The sequence below is a fragment of the Rosa chinensis genome, chromosome 5 (assembly GCF_002994745.2).
Source record: "Rosa chinensis cultivar Old Blush chromosome 5, RchiOBHm-V2, whole genome shotgun sequence".
NCBI lineage: Eukaryota > Viridiplantae > Streptophyta > Magnoliopsida > Rosales > Rosaceae > Rosa > Rosa chinensis.
In genome coordinates, this window is record NC_037092.1 from 783,867 (window position 1) to 803,693 (window position 19,827).

Here is a 19,827-nt window from a genome sequence, read left to right on the forward strand (position 1 = left end):
GGTGATAATACCATTGACCAACTCCATTATTGCTTTTGATTATGGGGTTGTTTGATTAGCTGGTAGTTTCAATAATTTAGCAGACAGGCAATCCATGATTAAAGCCCGGCAAATAAAATACAAATTACGTATCATGCATGAATACACATTCTCTGGAAAATGCACCTTGGATCCCATAAACCCTAATGACCCAGTTATGGAAAAAAGCAAGAGTATTATATTATCCATAATCAGATCAAAGTTACAGGCCCTAAAACCCAAAAAAGAAAACGTATTAGAAGGGGTCAAAGTTTTTCTTTGGTCCACCCAATGTTTTAGGTTAGAGAAGCTGTCTCATCTGATATGTTCAAAAATTGAAAAGCCCTCCCTCCTCCTCGAATCTTGGTCTTCGTGGAAGCTAGTGCAGCAATAGTGACCCTCCACGATTTCGCCACCATTGTTTCTTTCCATTTTTTTTCTCTTAATTTCGGATCACCACACGACCAATTCTTCAAAATCTTCCTAAACCCTACCCTCCTCTTCTTTTTTTGGTGTTGGGTTTTCTTTGTTTGACCCCAAAGTCTCTCCCTTTCTTGTTACGCTAATTTTCTCTTATCTGCGTCTCTCTCTTTTTGGTTGTTTTCATCACTCAGATTCTCCAAGTGGGTTTTTGGCGTCTTGTTTTTGCTTTCTTTCTTCCCATTTTGTGCAGATTACAGTTCTCTGCTTGGTCATTGGGTTTAGATTGTCTGTGAGCCTCAGAAACTTTAGTCATTGAACTTGTATCCTTGGTGGTTTGTTCGAGTTTTGAAAACATGGGTGATGGAGAAGACGAGAAAAAAGAGGAAGTTTCAGAGACGAAGAATAAGGGTGAGCCTAGTGCAGGAGGGATTGTCAGACCACCCAGTGACGGTTCCTTGTGTGTGACAGAGGATGAGGATGATGATGATGATGAACTAGCGAAGAAAATCGCGTTGGGCCCTCAGTGCACTCTCAAAGAACACATCCAGAAGGATGCGGTTTGTATCTCTCTCTTTTTCACCTCATTACTGTTATGGCCTTGTGACTTTTGTTTTATGTTTTTTGTGTCATGTTGTTTCTTTATGGTTATTATTCGAGGTTTTAGGATGATGAGAGCTTAAGGAGGTGGAAGGAACAGCTTCTTGGGGCTGTCGATGTCAATGCTGTTGGAGGTAATTAATCATTTTAATCAGCCAAAATTGTCTTCCTTTGTCTATGGACAAATGAAGCAGAAAGATGTTTGAATTTTGAATAATACCATTCGGTTTACTGCTTAGGTTCCAAGCTTTTTGTTACTTCACACTGTTTCTCGCAATGTATATTCTTGTCCCTTGGCGTGAATTCTATTGAGATCAGAAGTCAAACTTGTTCCATGCTCTAAAAGATTTTAGTTTTCGATAATTTTTTTTTTGGTTACATCACTCATGACTGTATCAAGTAAAAACCCAAATAAAGTCTTGTCATTAGATATCAATTCAGTTTCTACTCACTACAGTTGAATCTTTGGAATTAGGCAGGTATCTTCAACATGCGGTATAATAGATGTTTGTAATGTTACCTAGCTGCCTGAATGTTTCGCTTATATGCTGCTGCATTCAGCTAAAACAGATGCAAAGTTTTATTTTTTCTGATGGAAGAAGTTCGTGCTTTTGTGTTTCTGCAGAATCTCTCGAACCAGAGGTTAAGATCCTGAGCCTTGCAATTAAATCGCCTGAAAGATCTGATATATTTCTTCCAATTCCGGAGGACGGAAAGCCTAACGGCTTGTGGTTCACTTTGAAAGAAGGTAGCAAATACAGCCTTGAATTTACGTTCCAGGTCAGCAATAACATTGTTTCAGGTCTCAAATACACCAACACAGTCTGGAAAACTGCTGTGAAGGGTAATGTTTCTTTCTTTCTCCCACATGTTTTGTGATTTAAAACATAAGCATTGTATCAAATGCTACGATTAGATAGATGTTTTGCTTCTCACGGGTCCTTGTTGCAGTTGATAGCACAAAAGAGATGCTTGGAACCTTTAGTCCACAGTTGGAGCCTTATACACATGTTTTGCCTGAGGACACAACCCCATCTGGTATGTTTGCTAGGGGAACTTATTCAGCTAGAAGCAAGGTAATCTTCCAAACCAGCTGATTTACGTAAGCTTACCTAGAAATGTGAAAATGGGGATATGGCCAATAAAACTGGCAGATTTTACATACTTGTGCGTCTATTCATAATATAAAATAAATCATCAGGCCATGAAAGAATGAAAACTCTTTAAGAATGTACTCTCATATTTAATCATGATCTCCACTCACTCTCACATGTAGTTGAGAAACTGCAATAATTCCTGGTATGGAAATGGAAAGAGTTAGTGTCTGAGGAATGTACCAGGCATTAGTACAGAATAATTGTACACCAATGCATGATCAAACCGAATGTTTCTAGGCCCATGTGCATCATCAACTTTATATTTCGAATTCAAATTTGTGGTCCAACCAGTGTATTGACATCAGATCTTGCCAATAATTGCTTCACGCTTTTGGTTTAATCTTATTGATTTACTTTGCTCTTTTCTTTTTCTCTGTGTTCCAGTTTCTTGATGATGACAACACATGCTACTTGGAGATCAATTACACATTTGATATTAGGAAAGACTGGGCAGCAGCGTAAACGGCTTTTTTGATAGTCCATTGTTTTTCAAGGCTGAAATCTGCTTCAGTATAAAAATCATGTCAAATTCTTCATTAACTTTCAATCCTGTCCGAGGCTGGGGATCGACTTAAACAACGATGAGAGGATGATACGTGCTTTGAAAAAGAGGGAAAGGGAAAAGTTGAAAAGAAAAGGCTATTGTTTTGCTAGCTAGATATTTGGTCAATAAAACTGAGCTTTGCTTGTTTGATAGATCAGAACACACTTTTTCTCTGTGATGGATTATTGTCTATGTGATTGCTTGCCATATTTTCTCATGTTAATTGAAGCTTTAACCAATTGCCATGGGTATTTTCAATTTTCTTATGGAGAATTTAAATTTGAAAGCAGTACAGATCTAGTGGTAATGGTGCTTTACCCTTTCTGAGTTTCTGTTCTCTTTCTCCTCCATTAATGCACTTGTTCAAACATTGAGGTTTTCATTACCAAAAAAAACTTTTGAATTGTGTATGAATCTCAAGTATAACAAGAAGGCGTATTGTTGTGGTAATATGGTTTTGTACTTTTGGAAGTTTCATGGAGGCACCCGTGAAATGCAATGTTAAACCTTATTAACTTAGTTTTTTTTCCCTTGAAATTCTCTCTACCGTAAACTTATCAATTATAGAACATGACTTTTCCAAGGTGTTTCAATTGACAAAACAACAAAACCTTGAACAAAATAAATTTTATTATTTTCTAACTTTAAACAATTGTAAAATAAATTGGTGTCACATTTTTTTAGTTTCATCAGTTCGAGAAGTGTTTAAAAATTCAACTTCAAAAGTAAAAAAATTTCAGTGAGAAAATAAGAACATGCAATTTTGACAAAAAATCGTGTGCTAGTCCACCGTTTTTTGATGAAAAATCATGGTATTGTAATTTTTTTTTTTTTTACTTTTAAGTTAGGGGGGGTGTTGTTTCCATAACACGATTTTAGCCAAAAAAAAAATATCGTGTTTTATAGCCCACGCAACACAATTCTTCCATTATTCTCAAAAAAAAAAAAAAAACCACAATTCTTTCACATCTGTTAACAATGGGCCAAGGCAATTGTTCATTGGGGTCATTTAACACCGGCCCAACCTAGGGTCCAATCTGCTTCTCTTCTATGTCTTTCTTTCCTATGCAATTGCCCATAGAAGAAAGGTGCTCTCATTCTCTCACGTTTGTCCAGCAACTGCAAAATCCACACTGGTTCAGGTACTCACTCTACCATCTTCTCCGATCGAATTTTCTTTTCAAATGAAGCTTTCCTGCTCAAGCTTCATATGTATGTTACTGTTGTTCTTCACTGATTTCGTTTCGCTTTCCCGCCTGTTCTCTGCAACCAAACGCCGCCTTATGCTTCTCTCCCTGCTCTTAAAATCGAAACGGCATCATTTATGTTTTCATTCTTTTATGGTTGTGGTCATCGTCGTTTTCGTGTTTAATGCGTTTAGAACTGCTTTGCTTATTTTCCGTTGATTGCTTGCTTTCTAGGGTTTCAGAGATTTAACTGTTTAACTTTGCCCTAAATTGATGTATTATTGTTTGAATTGCTGAGTGAGCTCGGTTTGTGTAAATTTCGGCAGTGAGATTTGAATTGAGGCAAGAGAATGAGTTCGAAGAGAGAGCATGAAGATAATGGTGGTGGGGGTATTGAAGGGGAAGGGAGTTTATTGGAGGCAAAGAGGCAGAAAGTGAGTGAGGAAGTATCGCCGGACTCTTCGCCGCCTGCCTCCCTTCTTCCTGGTTTTAATTATGGGGACGAGGATGAGGAGGAGAGAAGGGCACCTGTTAATGGAGGGGGTGATGGTAAGGAGCTACAGGCTGGAAAAAATGGGGTTCGAGTTGAAGAAGAAGAAGAAGAGGATGATGGTGAACAAGGACTTTATCAAGGACACAAGAGCCGCGAAATTGAAGTTAGGAGGGATTGCCCGTATCTTGATGCTGTTAATCGCCAGGTATATACCTCTGCATAACTGTTGCAATGTTGTACTCAAGCTCGTCTATATGTTGCATATGCGGAAGTATCCTTGGCATTGGTATTGATTTCTTGGTTTTGCCTTGAACAGGTTTTGGATTTTGATTTTGAGAAGTTTTGCTCGCTTTCTCTATCAAATTTGAACGTGTATGCATGCTTGGTTTGTGGGAAGTATTACCAAGGAAGAGGAAGGAAGTCCCACGCATATACTCATAGCCTTGAAGCAGGACACCATGTGTATATCAATCTTCGAACAGAGAAGGTTTATTGCCTTCCTGATGGATATGAAATTAGTGACCCATCATTGGATGACATTCGACATGTTCTGAACCCAAGGTTTACTTATTTTGGTGTATTGTTTGTACTTCCACCTTCTCTTTCCCTTGCATCTTGTCTTTCTTTCACTTTATGTCTTATCTCAGGGAAGTGTGTGCAAACCTGCATCTTAAGTCGATAAGCTTGAATAGTGATGCTTATTAGTCATGTGAGTGCACTAAAGATGCTCAATAGGCTGTAGATTTCTCTTTTGATAGTAAATAATTGATAGTAAACAATTGATAGATTTCTCTTTTTTCTTCTCACTAATTGGTAGTAAGAGTTATATAGTTACTATTGCTTTCTTATCATCTACCAAATTGGTTTTTGTCTCTTTTTCGTAGCCTTACTTTGTAATCCTTTTTAAGTGTGGATGGTAAACAAATACTTCTTAATTCTCTGTGTATAGGTTTACTGAGGAACAGGTTGAGCAGATTGACAAAAACAAGCAGTGGTCAAGGGCCCTTGATGGTTCTGATTACCTTCCTGGAATGGTATTGCCTTTTTTTTCCTTTTCTTTTTTTTCTCTCCGTACTTTCAGAAGTACCACATTAGGTGTCTGTTGCTACTGCTGGTAGTTCACATATGTTTGGTATTAATTATTAATTTCTAATTGGCTTGGTCAATACTAGAGAGTTTGTACTATAGTAAGCTACTTGTGGTTTAGTTGCAGAAGAATGAATTGTATTCATTGTCAAATATGCAATTGGATATGCTGACTCTTTGAAGAGCTTAGCCAGTAATTAGGATTGTGATAAGAGTTACTCCTGGTTTTCATAGGATATTTAAGGGAGTAAGAAGGCACCAGTCAGAATGATAACATGATTCTGAAATGTAGTATTAAGTGGGGTGCAGTAGTCTTACATTAATGAATTTTTTATGTTCTATCAGATTCTCTCTTCTAGTGTTAGAGAGAATGATTTTGGGGTTGTGTCAGAATCCACGTTAGTATGGGATCCATCTTGTGACTGATCTCTATGATGGATATTCTTCAATTATTCATTCCAACTTACATGTAGAAGATGTCAATCTTGATTCTAATTAGTATGTCTGCTCAGGTGGGGCTAAATAACATTAAGGAGACTGATTTTGTGAATGTCACTATTCAATCCTTAATGAGAGTTATGCCTTTAAGAAACTTTTTTCTTATCCCAAAGAACTATCAACATTGCAAGTCTCCGCTTGTTCATCGATTTGGGGAGCTTACAAGAAAGATATGGCATGCACGCAACTTTAAAGGACAGGTTTGACCTTGTTGGCTTCATATTCATGTCTCTAGGTATTCCTATTAAACATGGAAGGTCACATGTTTTAAATCTTCAATGTCTGCAGGTGAGCCCGCATGAGTTCCTGCAGGCAGTTATGAAAGCCAGTAAGAAACGGTTTCGAATAGGAGCTCAGTCTGACCCTGTTGAGTTCATGTCATGGATGCTCAATACACTTCATGCAGATCTTAAAACTAAGAAGAATACCAGCATCATTTATGACTGCTTTCAGGTTTGTTGTTCTCCTTCATCTATTGCACTGTTGTCTTGAAATTCTAACCTGCAATGTTTGATAAAACCACATTCATAATCTTCTGTGCTGCTAGGGGGAACTAGAGGTTGTCAAGGAGACCCACAAGAATACAGATGGAGGAACTGAATACAAGGGCCTTGTCACAGAAACTTACAGAATGCCTTTCTTAATGCTTGGATTGGATTTGCCCCCACCACCTCTTTTTAAAGATGTGATGGAGAAAAACATCATACCACAGGTAAGCATATCATTTTGATATGCGGTAAATGCTCATTGTAATCAAATTTCAATATTTATAATAGAGATAATATAAAAAAGCTTCTTTGTAGCCTCAAAATGTCCTAAAATTTCCATGTCTAATTAACTTTTCTTTCCGCTTTGGAGTTGGGGAGTAGGATTTCCCTCTAAGGTAACATATTTGTAAGTTGGTTGTTGAACATATATGACTTCAAATATTTAGAGTTTTCTACTGGTAGTATGGATACCTTTGTAGAACTAATTGTTTTAGATCAAATTCCATGATTGTACAGCATAGGTATTGGCTATTCTGAGCTCATAGTTATGTGTCTGAATGGATTAGAGTTGCTTTTTGAACCAAAATACAAAATGGATTTTTTTTAAATTTTTTTAAAAAAAAAATTTATGGGTAAAACTAAATAGAGGATTTTAGATTTGCTTTCTGCTCCTCTTCATTCACACTTACTTAAGGTTCAATTGCCACAAAAGCAGAAGCATCAAGTTCTGGTCCTCCACTTCTTTGAATATCAAAATGAATCTTGAACTGATGCAAAAATTTGCTCTTATGAAGGGAGCATTATTAATTTTTTTTGCAAAATGGTTTTACATATATTTATAATGGACTGGGAACTGACTGCATGATCCAGGTCCCGCTGTTCAACATTTTGAAGAAATTTGATGGTGAGACTGTTACTGAAATCGTCCGGCCTCGCATAGCAAGGACGAGGTATCGCGTTACTAGATTACCACGGTATCTAATTCTGCACATGCAACGATTCACAAAGAACAACTTCTTTGTGGAGAAGAATCCGACTCTAGGTGAGATCATATGTTTCTGAGAAATTCTGTATTTGAACAATCTTTTAGGTCTTCTAATGTCACTTGGGCTTCATTTGACGATGGAAAACCTTTTGCAGTCAACTTTCCTGTGAAGAACCTGGAATTGAGAGATTACATTCCTTTGCCAACCCCCAAGGAGAATGAGAGATTGCGTTCAAAGTATGATTTGATTGCCAATATTGTTCATGATGGTAAACCTGGTGAAGGGTCCTACAGAGTATTTGTACAGCGAAAGTCAGAAGAACTATGGTAACTCTTCATCTTTATTTGCATTTATTATAAGAAAAGACTAATAAATACAACTATAGGAATGTAGTCTAACATATTGCTAACATATTGCAATGTTATCAGGTATGAGATGCAGGATCTTCATGTCTCAGAAACACTTCCTCAGATGGTTGCTCTTTCCGAGGCTTATATGCAGATATATGAGCAGCAACAGTAAGATTTGAGAGACGGAAGAGAGGGAATCATTTTTATTTTAAGTTCAATGTAATATCCTGTAGGGCTTTAGTAAGCCGTTTGATGCTGATTTGTTCTAAAAATCAATTAGAAAATCTTTACTTTTATAGCTTGTATTTGCCAGCAGACAATGTCACTGAGAGCTGATATATGAATTTTGAGGGCAGCACTTTTTACTCTTAACGAAATACAAAGTTCTTTTGTTGTTGAGCTTGCTAGTCTAAAAGTGCAACAGAAATCGTACAATATTTTTTCATTTCTGGCTTGTTATGAATTTATTGGATAACTCGGTGCTGGTTATCTCAATTGTTAGTGGTGTTGTGATTACATTGTACGCCGGTTTAGAGCAAGAAGCACTAGGAATTTTGAGTGGGTCATTTTTGACCCAGACTTGCAAACCAGTGGCTGCAAAATTAGTGGATTCAAAGTTGGAAGGCGATGTTTTGGAAAATAAAGATGAGGAATTATATGTCAACAAGTGATGTCAAGAACTCACGGATTTGAAAGAGTAGAGCAAATGCAATACAGGGTCGAAGACTTTAATGAAGGTAGGTAGTTTCCTATGCTGTATGTGAATACAGAGGCCAAAGTCGTGTTTAGATTTGATACCATTTTGTTGGTCTCCACTGATATTTTCGTTGCTTTTGGTTAGGAATAAATTCTGATTCATATGTCAAATAATGCTCTTGGTTGATCATGACAAGTCTGCCGGCCCCTTATTAATAGCCAGTCGTTCCAGACTCATCTTTAGCTTCACAACTCCAAAAAAATATCTCCCATTTGAAGCTATCATCTTCTCTGGCTCTCTGCTTTCTTTACTTATCTGGTCCAACATCCAAACTTCCAGTCTGATCTCAGGTCAAGTTATCCGAATTTTCGTTGCATTTACTGATCGTGTCGCCATTTTGGATCCGTAAAGATCTAATAGCAAAGCGATCGAGATTGAGATCAGTTCATCTGGGAGAAAATGGTGATGGAGCTAGGTGAGATGGGAAGCTTCATCAGGGTATGGCTCTTTGTTTTCTTATCTCTATGCTACTGCTATGCATTACCAAGGTTTGTGCCAAAAGGAGTTCCAAGACTCTTGTGTATACTTCCAATTGTGTGCCTCTTTCTAGACCTTCCTCTTCACCTGTCCTCCATACATCTTGGAGGCACCACTGCTTTCTTCATTGCTTGGCTTGCCAACTTCAAGCTCTTGCTTTTCGCTTTCGGAAAAGGCCCTTTATCTTCGGACCCTTCAATCTCTCTTCCCCGTTTCATCGCCGTCGCTTGCTTGCCGATCAAGATCCAACAAAGCCCGGTTCCAAAATCCCATGACCAAAATGGCCACAACAAAGAAAAGCCATTTCCAGGAATGCCCAAAAAGGGCCAAAAATCCCTCATAAATTACGCAACCAAGGGCCTACTTTTGGGTTTGTTGGTACGAGTATATAACTACAGTGAGCATATTCATCCAAAGCTCCTATGGGTCATGTATTGCTTCCACATTTATTTTGCATTGGAAATCATCCTGGTTGTAGTTGCAACTGTGGTTCGACTTGTCATGGGACTCGAACTCGAGCCACAGTTCAATGAACCATACCTTGCATCTTCGCTCCAAGACTTTTGGGGCCGAAGGTGGAACATCATGGTCACCAGCATTCTCCGCCCCACCGTATACGAGCCTGTTCTCACAGTGGCAACACGTGTAGTGGGGCGCAAATGGGCCCCTCTACCGGCCGTAATGGGGACTTTTGTGGTGTCGGCAATCATGCACGAGCTCATATTCTACTACCTTGGGCGTATGAGTCCCACATGGGAAGTTACCTGGTTCTTTCTCCTCCACGGGGGGTGTTTGGTGGTTGAGATCGCCGTCAAGAAGGCAGTTGCTTCACGAAGGTTCCAGTTGCCTAGGCTGATATCGGGACCGTTGACGGTTGCATTTGTGACGGCCACCGTGTTCTGGCTCTTCTTGCCTGCACTGCTCCGGTGTAAGGTGGATGTGAGGGCGTTGGAGGAGTACGCCGCCGCCGGCACATTTGTGAAGAATGTAGGTCGTGCTTTCATTTCTAACGTGATGAAATCCACGACATAGCTTAAATTTTGACACAAGTAGCATAGAAAACATACACACACGAGAGTGTACCTAACCAGCTGGCTCGCCTACATGTATGCCTTTCTTAATCTGATTTTGATATATTCAAATTTCTTCTCAATTTATGAGTGTGTTAGTCGATCACTATCGTTAGATGCTTTTTGTGAGAAAGACGTTTCAATTTAAGTCTACTACTCTTCCCCAATTAACGAGATTGACATACATATGATATTGACTAGAAACAAACTAATGGGTCTCAACAAAGCTATTGCCGATGGTGATCGAATATGGCCTCTTCAGAGATATGAAGACTCAATACTAAAATATTATGTTTTGCGGATGTAGAGCCTACGATAGAGGAAAATTTTAAAAATTAAAATAATGTTAACTAATTTTAACATATTTCGGAATGACATAGTATTTTTTAGGATTAAATACTTGTTACTCCTCAAACTTTTCCCTGAAAAACAGTTCAGTCCCTAGCATTTTAAATTAAACTAAATAGTCCTTATTATCTCTAATTCTCACACAAATGGTCCAAAATAGGTTCAAAATGACTATAATACCCTCACTTCTTTTTATATTATTTTTCTCTCTCTTTTTTTTTCCTTTTTTTTATATTTTTTTCTCTTTTTTTTTTTTTTTTTTTTTTTTCTAGCTCTCTCTCTCTCTCTCACAGTTCATATCCGACTTCGAGTTCATCCACAGACGGCGACCCATCTCTTCTCTTTCCGCAGCGACGGCCCTGCCCCATTCTCTGATGGGCCACTCCACTCAAAACGACGCCGCACTCCTCGGCGGCACCCATCCCCACCACTACGCCTTCCTCACCGCCAAGCCCCTGCCAAATTACGTTGCCTGGCTCAGATTTTGATAGGTCCAAGGCTCCGATTGAGGTCGATTAATCTCGACAAGCTGCTCTTGAAGTCAGCTCCACCCCAACCTCCCCAACTCCACTAGCAAACCCAGGATTGAAGATCGAGAAAAAAAAAAAAAAAAGGGTTTATGCCAGAAAGTGCGGCGTCCGACCGCCACTCAAAACACTGCCACCACCAAATGAAAGATGGGTCAAAGGTGACTCACGCCCAGGCAGGATCGATGCATGGCATAGATCCCAGCCTCCACAGGCTCGCCTCAAAACTTCGACGCCTCTGCTCATGTTTTCTTCGACTTCCGGCCACCGCCTCGCCACGCTGCCACCATCGCTCAACCCAGCAAACATCAGCCATCCTACTTTTGAATCCTCACCCTAACCTCCCCATCCTACTGTTGAGCTCCGATCCAAGGCCGAGAATGGCTCCGGCGAGAGAGAAAGCTGAGAGAGTTTTAGGGGAGAATAAATGGGTACAGTCAAGCTCGTAGGAAGGGGAGAGAGAGAGAGAGAGAGAGAGAGAGAGAGAGAGAGAGAGAGAGAGAGAGAGAGAGAGAGAGAGAGAGAGAGAGAGAGAGAGAGAGAGAGAGAGAGAGTAAGTATAAAAAAAGGGAAGAAAAACTAAAAAAATAGAGAAAAAATAAAATAAAATGAGGAAGTGAGGGGTATAATAGTCATTTTGGATCATTTTGGACTTGTTGTGTGAGAATTAGAGAGAATAAGGACTATCCAGTTTAATTTAAAAGGCGAGGGACTGAACTGTTTTTCAGGGAAAAGTTTGAGGAGTAACAAGTATTTAATCCTATTTTTTAAGTGCTTTATGACACATACCAACATGTCAAATCATGTGTTAACGTTAGTGATCCGTGGGATCTCTAGTTAGCTTTAGAGAGAGAGAGAGAGAGAGTGACACGAGATGTATAGTGGTTCGTCTCCCGCCTTAGCGGGAAACTATGTCCACTTGAATGTGTACTAGTGTGTCGAGCCTTGCGGCCTAACAAGATTACAAGAGATGTAATGGATCGTGTTTAAGTGGGAGGAGGCATTCCTTTTATAGGTGAAGGAAGCCATCTCCTTTACATGGTTTTCGATGTGGGACAAGCAACCACCATTTCTAGTCTAGAAAGCCTATTTGTGAGGGCATGTTGGCAAGGCCGGAAATGTGGCTTCCCGGCACGGATTTGCAACTTCCGGATACCGTAGCGTAGCTTGAACATAGGGCTACAAGATGCAAGTAGCGGTTGGATCCCATGAGGGTGTTGTTTATGCTTGGTGAGGTAGCAAACTAGCCTTGCTAGTAGAGGTATCTACAAGTCCCCGAGTAAGAGGAGCTTCTTGGTTGGGGAGTTATAATCATGAAGTCATCAAGCATAAACAATGTTCGAGAGGCGCGTAGCCCCTACAAGTCCCGAGCTCCGTAAGCAAGAAGGGACTCTTTTAACCTACACAATGAGACAAAAACGCGCATATGTAGAATGCTTGTTGTATTGGTTACCGCTTGTATTAATGGAATGCGAAAAGAATTCGATTTGTAGCGAACAACAAATGGTAGAAGAACTCAATATTCCATTAATGTGTATGAACATGTAAAATATTGGTAGTTGTATATGTGGATCTTATGGCCATATAACACGCACAATAGATAGTGGCAAATGTAATGGGTGTCCATATAAATTTGTGGGAGTAGTCCCGGTGACATCGTATGAAGCGTTTGTGAACTTGGGGCTTAAGTAAAGCATGTTGGACATGATCGAGCAAGTTGGGTTGTTCGAGCAAGTTGGGTGTAGTTGAGTGTGTAGGCGTTGTGCGAGCATGCGAGGCGTGGCCCAAGCGCAAGTCGTGGCCATACTCGATACCCAAGCGAGTCGTAACCCGAGCAAGTCGTTTATCCGAGCATGTTTAATTAAGTCGTAAGTGTCACAAGCTTCTAGATGCATGTCACATGAAAGTGCTTTTAAGCATGTATGTGTGTAGCATGTACTTGTAGTAAAGTTGCTAATAACATTTTGTAGGCATGCTTAAGGGTCATAGAGACATGTATAGTCATGGCAAAGGCTCTAATTGCAAGAGCGTAAGAGATAAGATATAGTGACTTATCTTATACCGATTTGGAGCGAGTTGGAAGAGAAATTGGTGTAGGTACCCAAATCATGTTGGAGTTGTCCAAGCACGACGCTCCATTGCTTTGGCGAAGCACCGTAGTAAGAGGCTCGATCATTGAGGCAGTGCTCGACGATTGTATCTCTTTTGCAATTATGAAGGGGCAGACGAGTTGCTGCAGTCCCTGGGCAGTTGATGAACTTGATCTCATAATTGATTTCAGCGGCGATTGCGGAGAAGACCGAGAAGAGAATCTGGTGAGTACTGGTGGATGAACTTTCCAGTGCTCGGTGAAAATAGAGACGAGAGTTTTGGCCAGCGGGTTGGTGGATCTCTGGTGCTCAGCGGTGACTCGGACTCAACGAAGATGGAGTCAGCGGAGACGCTGGATGGCAGGCCTAGAGGAGGCTGGTGCTCAGCGGAGAAGCTTCTGGCTAGCGGTTGGTTGCTAGCGGTGTTGTGGCTCCTAGCGGAGTTTTGGGATCAGGGGAGCTTGGGCATCAGCGTTACCTGGCCGGCGGAGCCTTAGGACAGCGATAACCTTGATGCTCCCTCAAGATTTCGCTAGCAGTGATACCTAGCTTGAGGTTGATTGATTGGTTGTTCAGTTGATGCTTGCTCAAAGCTTCATGGGTAATGACTGAGCTTCATGGGTTGAGCACCATTCTCCTTGACGCTGATCGAAGATGGAAGTTGTCTCAGCGGTGGAGCAGCTCAGCGGAACTTAGCCGGCGGAGTCCTGGGACGTCCGTGGAGAGCCGGAGACCGATGCCCCGTCGAGGCCTTGTTAGCTCTTGGAGCTAGCCTTGTCGTGCCTGGCGGATGGGATCCGCTGTTGGCGTTGACCGTAGCGGTGCCGCTGAAGTTGCCTAAAGGATCCCACTTGGCAGAGCAAGGCTTTTGTCAGCGGTGATGGAGTTTTGTTGTCCAGTGGTGATGTGGCCAAGCGGAGGAGGGTGCAGCTGAGGCTGCCCAGCGGTGGTGGAGCTGGCGGAGGGCTCCTTGGCGGTCAGCGGAGCCTTTTGCCGGCGGAGGATGAAGAAGATGGTCGCTGGTTGATTATGGGTGCCCAGCGCCTTCTGGTCAGCGGTAGCTTCAGCTAGGGGAGTTGCTGAAGGATAGCCAGCGGAGCCGCGTAGGATGGGGCGCTGATGGACGGTCAGAGGTGCGGTTTGGTTAGCGGAGACAGTCCGGCGGAGCGGAGTTCGGTGCTCGGCGGAGACCACCCGGCTGTGAATCCCAGCGGAGGCTGCCAGAACGAGTCAGCGGAGCTTGCCTTGGAGGTGAAGTTCGGCGGAGGTGCGCAGCGGAGGCCAGCGAGAGTGGAGCTCGGATGCGAAGCTATCCGGCGGTAATGGCCAGAGGAGGCAACCTTGGTCGGCGGAGGTGGCTTGGTTATGCCGCTGGGCGATGCAACAAGGAAGACAAGGCCTTGTTGAAGAGTGGGTGTCCAGAGAAGATCTCTGGGTGTCCAGAGAAGATTTGCCGCCAAGTTTCTTTTTTTTTTTTTTTTTTTTTTTTTTGTGATGGCCAGCGGTGACTTTTTTCATTTCCAACGTTGACCAACTGTGACCAACACTTTGCCAGCGTTGACCAACCTTGACCAGCCCTTTAAGATGCAAATTTTGCTCCGGTTGTACCGTTGGAGTGATGTTGATCATGCTTTGGCAAAAGTTACAGCTAAGAAGCATAAATTCAAACATAAACTCACTGGGAACCAATGAAGACTCAAGAATGACTAAAGAGAAACGGGTGACCAATGAATTTGAAATGGCTCAAAGAAGGAGGGAAGAATTTCTTTGAGTTCCGCTAAGCAGACTTAGCTCGTGGTAGGTGACGAAGCCTTTGTTGGCTTCCCACAGACGGAAATAGTAGTTCGTCTCCCGCCTTAGCGGGAAACTACGTCCACTTGAATGTGTACTAGTGTGTCGAGCCTTGCGGCCTAACAAGATTACAAGAGATGTAATGGATCGTGTTTAAGTGGGAGGAGGCATTCCTTTTATAGGTGAAGGAAGCCATCTCCTTTACATGGTTTTCGATGTGGGACAAGCAACCACCATTTCTAGTCTAGAAAGCATATTTGTGAGGGCATGTTGGCAAGGCCGGAAAGGTGGCTTCCCGGCGACGGATTTGCGACTTCCGGATACCGTAGCGTAGCTTGAACATAGGGCTACAAGATGCAATTAGCGGTTGGATCCCATGAGGGTATTGTTTATGCTTGGTGAGGTAGCAAACTAGCCTTGCTAGTAGAGGTATCTACATCATGAAAGTCTCATTTTTATACAAGTTGTCATGTTTATTAATCTCATCATTGGTAATTCATGTTCATTAGAATGTCTTCTAATAGATGAAATACCGCATGCATATCGTAAGAGCAAGTGTACCGCATCAGGCAAATGGCAAAGGCAAAAGGAGAGGTTTTGCCTCTTAATTATGCACCAGGGCCGGCCTTGCCCATGGGCAACATTGGCGACAGCCCAGGGCCCAAGATTGATGGGGGCACCAGATTTCTCTCCTATTTCTCTATACTATAGTTTTCTCTCATAAAATTTTTATTATAAAATACAAAACGGTCAAAACCTACTCTATGCCCTATGGACTCCCTCACTCCCAATTCTCTATGTCTCTCTGCCACCACCGCACTAACCCCATCTTTTTCTCTTTCTTTGTTCTCTTTTTCTTTTTAATTATACTTTATACTACATAATATCTTTTTCTCTAATAAAATACAAAACCTACTATATACACTCTCATTTCTCTTTGTCAATGTGCCCCCCACATCCCTTTCTCTTTCTTTGTTCTTTTTTTCTTTTTAATAATAATTTAAGTATACTTTATATACTCCCATCTCTTTGCCCGCAACCATTCTTCTTCATCTCTCCAGATTCTCCTCTTCCTCCTCTTCCTTCTTCACTTCATCGTAGCAGCTAGTGAAAAGAATAGTTTTGGCAAAAGTCTCTCTCTCTTTCTCTTAAGTCCCAAACCTTGAAACCCAGCAAATTTTTTCTTTAAATTGGTTGCAACGTTTACTCAATTTCAGATTTTCAGGTATTATTCTATGCTCCAGTGTTTATCAATTATTATTCAAAGTGATTTCTAACAACTTGCTCATTCATCGGTTTTCAATTTTCAATGTTAGGTGAAGTTAGATTTGCAAGTCAATCTCGATCAGAATTGAAAAACTGTTGTTTGAATCTTGAAACTGCTTTGAGAAGTGGTGAGCGTTTTGATATTGATGCGAAATATTTGCTTATGGAGTTACAAATTTTGCAGGAGATGTTGCCAAATGAGGCATATGAAACAGATAGGCCTTGGACATCCATTTAAATTATGGAGTTTGCAGAGAAAATGGATATGTTTCCAAGTGTTATGGTTGCCTACAGGATTTTATTAACTATACCGATGACGGTAGCATCAGCTGAAAGAAGTTTTTTGAAATTAAAATTATTAAAATCAAGTTTTTTGAAATTAAAATTATTAAAATCTTATATGCGGATTACATGACTCAAGATAGGTTGAATGGATTAACTATTTTAACCATTGAAAGAATTATGTTGGCAAATGTTGACTATGAAAAGATAATTGATGATTTTGCTTCAAGAAATGCAAGAAGACATCATTTTAGATGATTTCTAAACTTTTTTATAGGAGGTTTTGGTTTTATCACTTTATATTCCCGTTGGATAATGTTTCTCTGTGTAATAGACTAATAGCCCGTTAAAAAAAGATTTAGAGTATCACATTTGAAAGAATTATTACATGTCTATTTAGGTTAGTTGGGGGCACACACAAAATTTCGCCCGGGGCATCAAAAAGCTCAGGACCGGCCCTGTTATGCACTATACATTGATTTTGCCTTTGCCTTTCATGTTTTTGGTGCACCCCTAAAAGGCAAGACTTTTACTTCTCAATCATCTTCTGCAGAGTTCATTTTTTTCATCTCAGTTTTGCCCTTGCTTCTGCTTCTCTTTCTTCTTCCTCTTCTTCTCTGTTTCTATCTTCTTCCTATCCTTCTGTAGCAAGGTCAAAAGTGGGAAGAGGAAAATGTAGTAGATAAAATAAAATGTTTCATCTGCTTTAATTACGTAGGCCCCACTAGATTGGTTAACCTGATCAAGAGGCAAAAGCTGCCAGTGGGCTTAGTTGACCAGGCTTCTAATCGGGCAATAAGCCATGCGGTGCATGGATTTTATTTTATTTTGGGCTGATTAAGAGGCAAGGCAAGACCATGGTCTTGCCAGTTGCGGTGCATTTGCTCTAAGGAGCGGAATGTTTAAGAGGCCACTGGTTGAACAAATATACGTACTTAGATCAATACTTTTACTAATCAAAGATTATATATGTTTAGATGGACTCCTGTATATTGTTATTAATAATGTGATATTTGAGTATTTAAGACAAGTAGTACATATTCTAACTGGGGTTTAAAATGAACATGTACAAGTCTCTCCTAAACTCTTATGACACGTTTACTTACTTGTAATAAGAATGAAAATAAAGGGAATGATCCCGCGGTATGAGTTTTCATGAGTTAATAAACATATATATGTATTAGAATAGGTGTGAGTCCCATCTCATTATCAGGAATTGATTATTGAATACCCTTTAATTTGATAACCAAGGGGGTATGAGTTTATGAATGATTCCCATATCGATTTCTTCATTCATCCATTTCAGTTGTCTCCGATTCATAACTTTTTTTATTCCAAGTCAATAAATGCATCGATCACTAGTGTATTTATGTTCCAAACAATAATAGAGGTATGAGCATCAGCATCTAAGTAACGTGTCAATTTGTCTGAGTGTCATCCTTATTTTCAAAAGTAATAAACAAAAGATGATATACGAGTACGCATGTATTTTTTGTTTCCATTTGATGAAAAGAACACGCATGTATTTCAACTATTCAAAGCGCTTAGTCAAGTATACACCAAGAATTGACTTTTACATCTCGGAAAAAATAGAAATACTCCGAGTATTCTCCTTCAAATTGCTTGGCGCTAATATCTGTCCTAATGGCAGCAAATATTAATTAATTGTCACGTGTATACAAATAATGATGGTGATCAAGTTTGACCTCCCAAGCTTAGCTAATTTAGATGCCTTAATACGTCTGATGCATGAGAGCGGAAGTTTTAGATCTTTCTCAAGATCCAAACATTTGCACTAATTAAGCTGGAAATCAAATTTCATACAAATTATCTAGCTAGGTATGAAAAATGGAACATATATCACTGCATATATACGATATCGATCCGAGCTTCTCCAAAGTACGCGGTTGAGGACAAGGGAAGAATAATGGGATCGAACCACAATAAGGAATAATACCTTGTCCATAAAATACAAACGTATCATCAAGAAATTAATTAAGAAATTATAGTACAATGAGTTCTTAATCCAGAAATCCCATTAGTAAAATAATATGAGCACATGGATTCCATCACCTATATATGTATTTTGAAGAACATATTCTTTGTACTAGCTAGGCCTGGGCATACTCAGGCCGGGTCGGTTTCAGGCTCAAACCGAACACCAAACTGAAATATTCGGAAATTTCATTTCTGGAACCGAATACCATATTCCTGCTGGCTTGGGCCGGATTTTCGATTGGGCTGAATTCTTGAATCGGAGCGGGTCGGTTTCAGTTGTATTATGGGCCAGAATTTTTTATTTTCAAGCTTACTATTTCTGCTTGCTATAAGTCAATTTTCAGTCCAGTTGGACTTTTCCAGTCCATTTTCAGCATTACAACATCCAAGTGTAACATTACAAACAAGAATTTTTTATTTTCAAGCCTACTATTTCTTCTTACTATAAGTCAATTTTCAGTTGGACTTTTCCAATCCATTTTCAGCATTACAACATCCAAGTGTAACATTACAAACAAGAATATTCAAATCCAAGCATTCAAATTTGCAAATGCATCATCCTAACAATACAAACCTGCAACAAATCTAACATCTAAGCATTGAATAAAATAATAATAATAACTTGTTACCATCAAAAAAGGCCTTCAGCAGCTCACTTCACCATGCCATTCACTTCATTCCTCAGTTGCCGTGACCTGAGTAGTAACCCCAGATTCTAGTTCAAGAAAAATAAAACAGAGGAACATTAGTGGGAGAACATATATTAGACACAAGTCACACAACAACTAAAAAACAGATGCAAATACATATAATGACTTCAAAGCAGCAGTAAGCAAACAATCAAAGTAGCAATTTAATTGATTGGAGTAATAATTTCAGTAACAAAGCATTCTGATTTCTAAGTGACAATTTATCAATTTGAGTAACCTTAATTTCAACAATGACCAATAAGCATTCCGACTTTCTGAGTAACAATTCTGAGGGCGTTGGAGGAGTACGCCGCCGCCGGCACATTTGTGAAGAATGTAGGTCGTGCTTTCATTTCTAACGTGATGAAATCCACGACATAGCTTAAATTTTGACACAAGTAGCATAGAAAACATGCACACACGAGAGTACCTAACCAGCTGGCTTGCCTACATGTATGCCTTTCTTAATCTGATTTTGATCTATCCAAATAATCTTCAAATAGTATGTGTGTTCTCTCTTGTGTCACTATAGTTATATGCTTTTTGTGGGAAAGATGTTTCAATTTAAGTCTGCTACTCTTCCCCAATTAACGAGATTGACATAAATATTATCGGTGCAGCTATTGCCACCGTACTAACTACTTTGTTCACTCTATAAGTTTCTAATTTATTAAAAGACTAAAATACCCTAATATAAAATTACAA

General features: G+C 40.0%; 3 protein-coding genes across 7 annotated transcripts; all 3 read left to right on the plus strand.

Annotated features, from left to right (window-relative positions):
* The first annotated feature begins 306 nt into the window (after positions 1–306).
* Positions 307–2,982, plus strand: LOC112166377 (rho GDP-dissociation inhibitor 1). Its single transcript, XM_024303218.2, has 5 exons — positions 307–998; positions 1,106–1,172; positions 1,664–1,882; positions 1,990–2,114; positions 2,580–2,982. Exons 1-5 carry the CDS (start codon positions 795–797, stop codon positions 2,655–2,657), a joined length of 693 nt encoding a protein of 230 aa, XP_024158986.1. The 5' UTR covers positions 307–794; the 3' UTR covers positions 2,658–2,982.
* A 748-nt stretch (positions 2,983–3,730) lies between these two features.
* Positions 3,731–8,232, plus strand: LOC112164647 (U4/U6.U5 tri-snRNP-associated protein 2). Of its 4 annotated transcripts, none has more exons than XM_024300913.2 (10): positions 3,731–3,881; positions 4,253–4,624; positions 4,736–4,980; positions 5,369–5,453; positions 6,018–6,203; positions 6,292–6,456; positions 6,551–6,715; positions 7,362–7,533; positions 7,632–7,803; positions 7,906–8,232. In XM_024300913.2, the coding sequence occupies exons 2-10, from the start codon at positions 4,277–4,279 to the stop codon at positions 7,997–7,999; spliced, it is 1,632 nt and encodes a 543-aa protein (XP_024156681.1). In that variant the 5' UTR covers positions 3,731–3,881; positions 4,253–4,276; the 3' UTR covers positions 8,000–8,232. The 4 variants fall into 4 exon arrangements, with proteins under 4 accessions (XP_024156681.1, XP_024156682.1, XP_024156683.1 ...); XM_024300914.2 differs by having other exon boundaries at positions 3,787–3,881; positions 4,234–4,624; XM_024300915.2 differs by lacking the exons at positions 3,731–3,881; positions 4,253–4,624 and having other exon boundaries at positions 4,839–5,128.
* Positions 8,233–8,504: 272 nt separating this feature from the next.
* On the plus strand, positions 8,505–19,564 carry LOC112164648 (acyl-CoA--sterol O-acyltransferase 1). 2 transcript variants are annotated; one of them, XM_040506218.1, is made up of 2 exons: positions 8,505–10,015; positions 19,426–19,564. In XM_040506218.1, the coding sequence occupies exons 1-2, from the start codon at positions 8,984–8,986 to the stop codon at positions 19,501–19,503; spliced, it is 1,110 nt and encodes a 369-aa protein (XP_040362152.1). In that variant the 5' UTR covers positions 8,505–8,983; the 3' UTR covers positions 19,504–19,564. The 2 variants fall into 2 exon arrangements, with proteins under 2 accessions (XP_040362152.1, XP_040362151.1); XM_040506217.1 differs by lacking the exon at positions 19,426–19,564 and having other exon boundaries at positions 8,523–10,214.
* The last annotated feature ends 263 nt before the right edge of the window (positions 19,565–19,827 follow it).

What these genes read in the sequence shown, in the direction of transcription:
- LOC112164648 (XM_040506218.1), top strand. Translation starts at nt 8,984, where the DNA reads ATGGTGATGGAGCTAGGTGAGATGGGAAGCTTCATCAGGGTATGGCTC. An exon ending in TGGATGTGAGGGCGTTGGAG is followed by an intron (nt 10,016 to 19,425) that starts GAGTACGCCGCC and finishes AGGGCGTTGGAG; the next exon opens with GAGTACGCCGCCGCCGGCAC.
- LOC112166377 (XM_024303218.2), top strand. Translation starts at nt 795, where the DNA reads ATGGGTGATGGAGAAGACGAGAAAAAAGAGGAAGTTTCAGAGACGAAG. An exon ending in AACACATCCAGAAGGATGCG is followed by an intron (nt 999 to 1,105) that starts GTTTGTATCTCT and finishes TCGAGGTTTTAG; the next exon opens with GATGATGAGAGCTTAAGGAG. An exon ending in CTTATTCAGCTAGAAGCAAG is followed by an intron (nt 2,115 to 2,579) that starts GTAATCTTCCAA and finishes TCTGTGTTCCAG; the next exon opens with TTTCTTGATGATGACAACAC.
- LOC112164647 (XM_024300913.2), top strand. Translation starts at nt 4,277, where the DNA reads ATGAGTTCGAAGAGAGAGCATGAAGATAATGGTGGTGGGGGTATTGAA. An exon ending in CGACATGTTCTGAACCCAAG is followed by an intron (nt 4,981 to 5,368) that starts GTTTACTTATTT and finishes CTCTGTGTATAG; the next exon opens with GTTTACTGAGGAACAGGTTG. An exon ending in CGAAAGTCAGAAGAACTATG is followed by an intron (nt 7,804 to 7,905) that starts GTAACTCTTCAT and finishes CAATGTTATCAG; the next exon opens with GTATGAGATGCAGGATCTTC.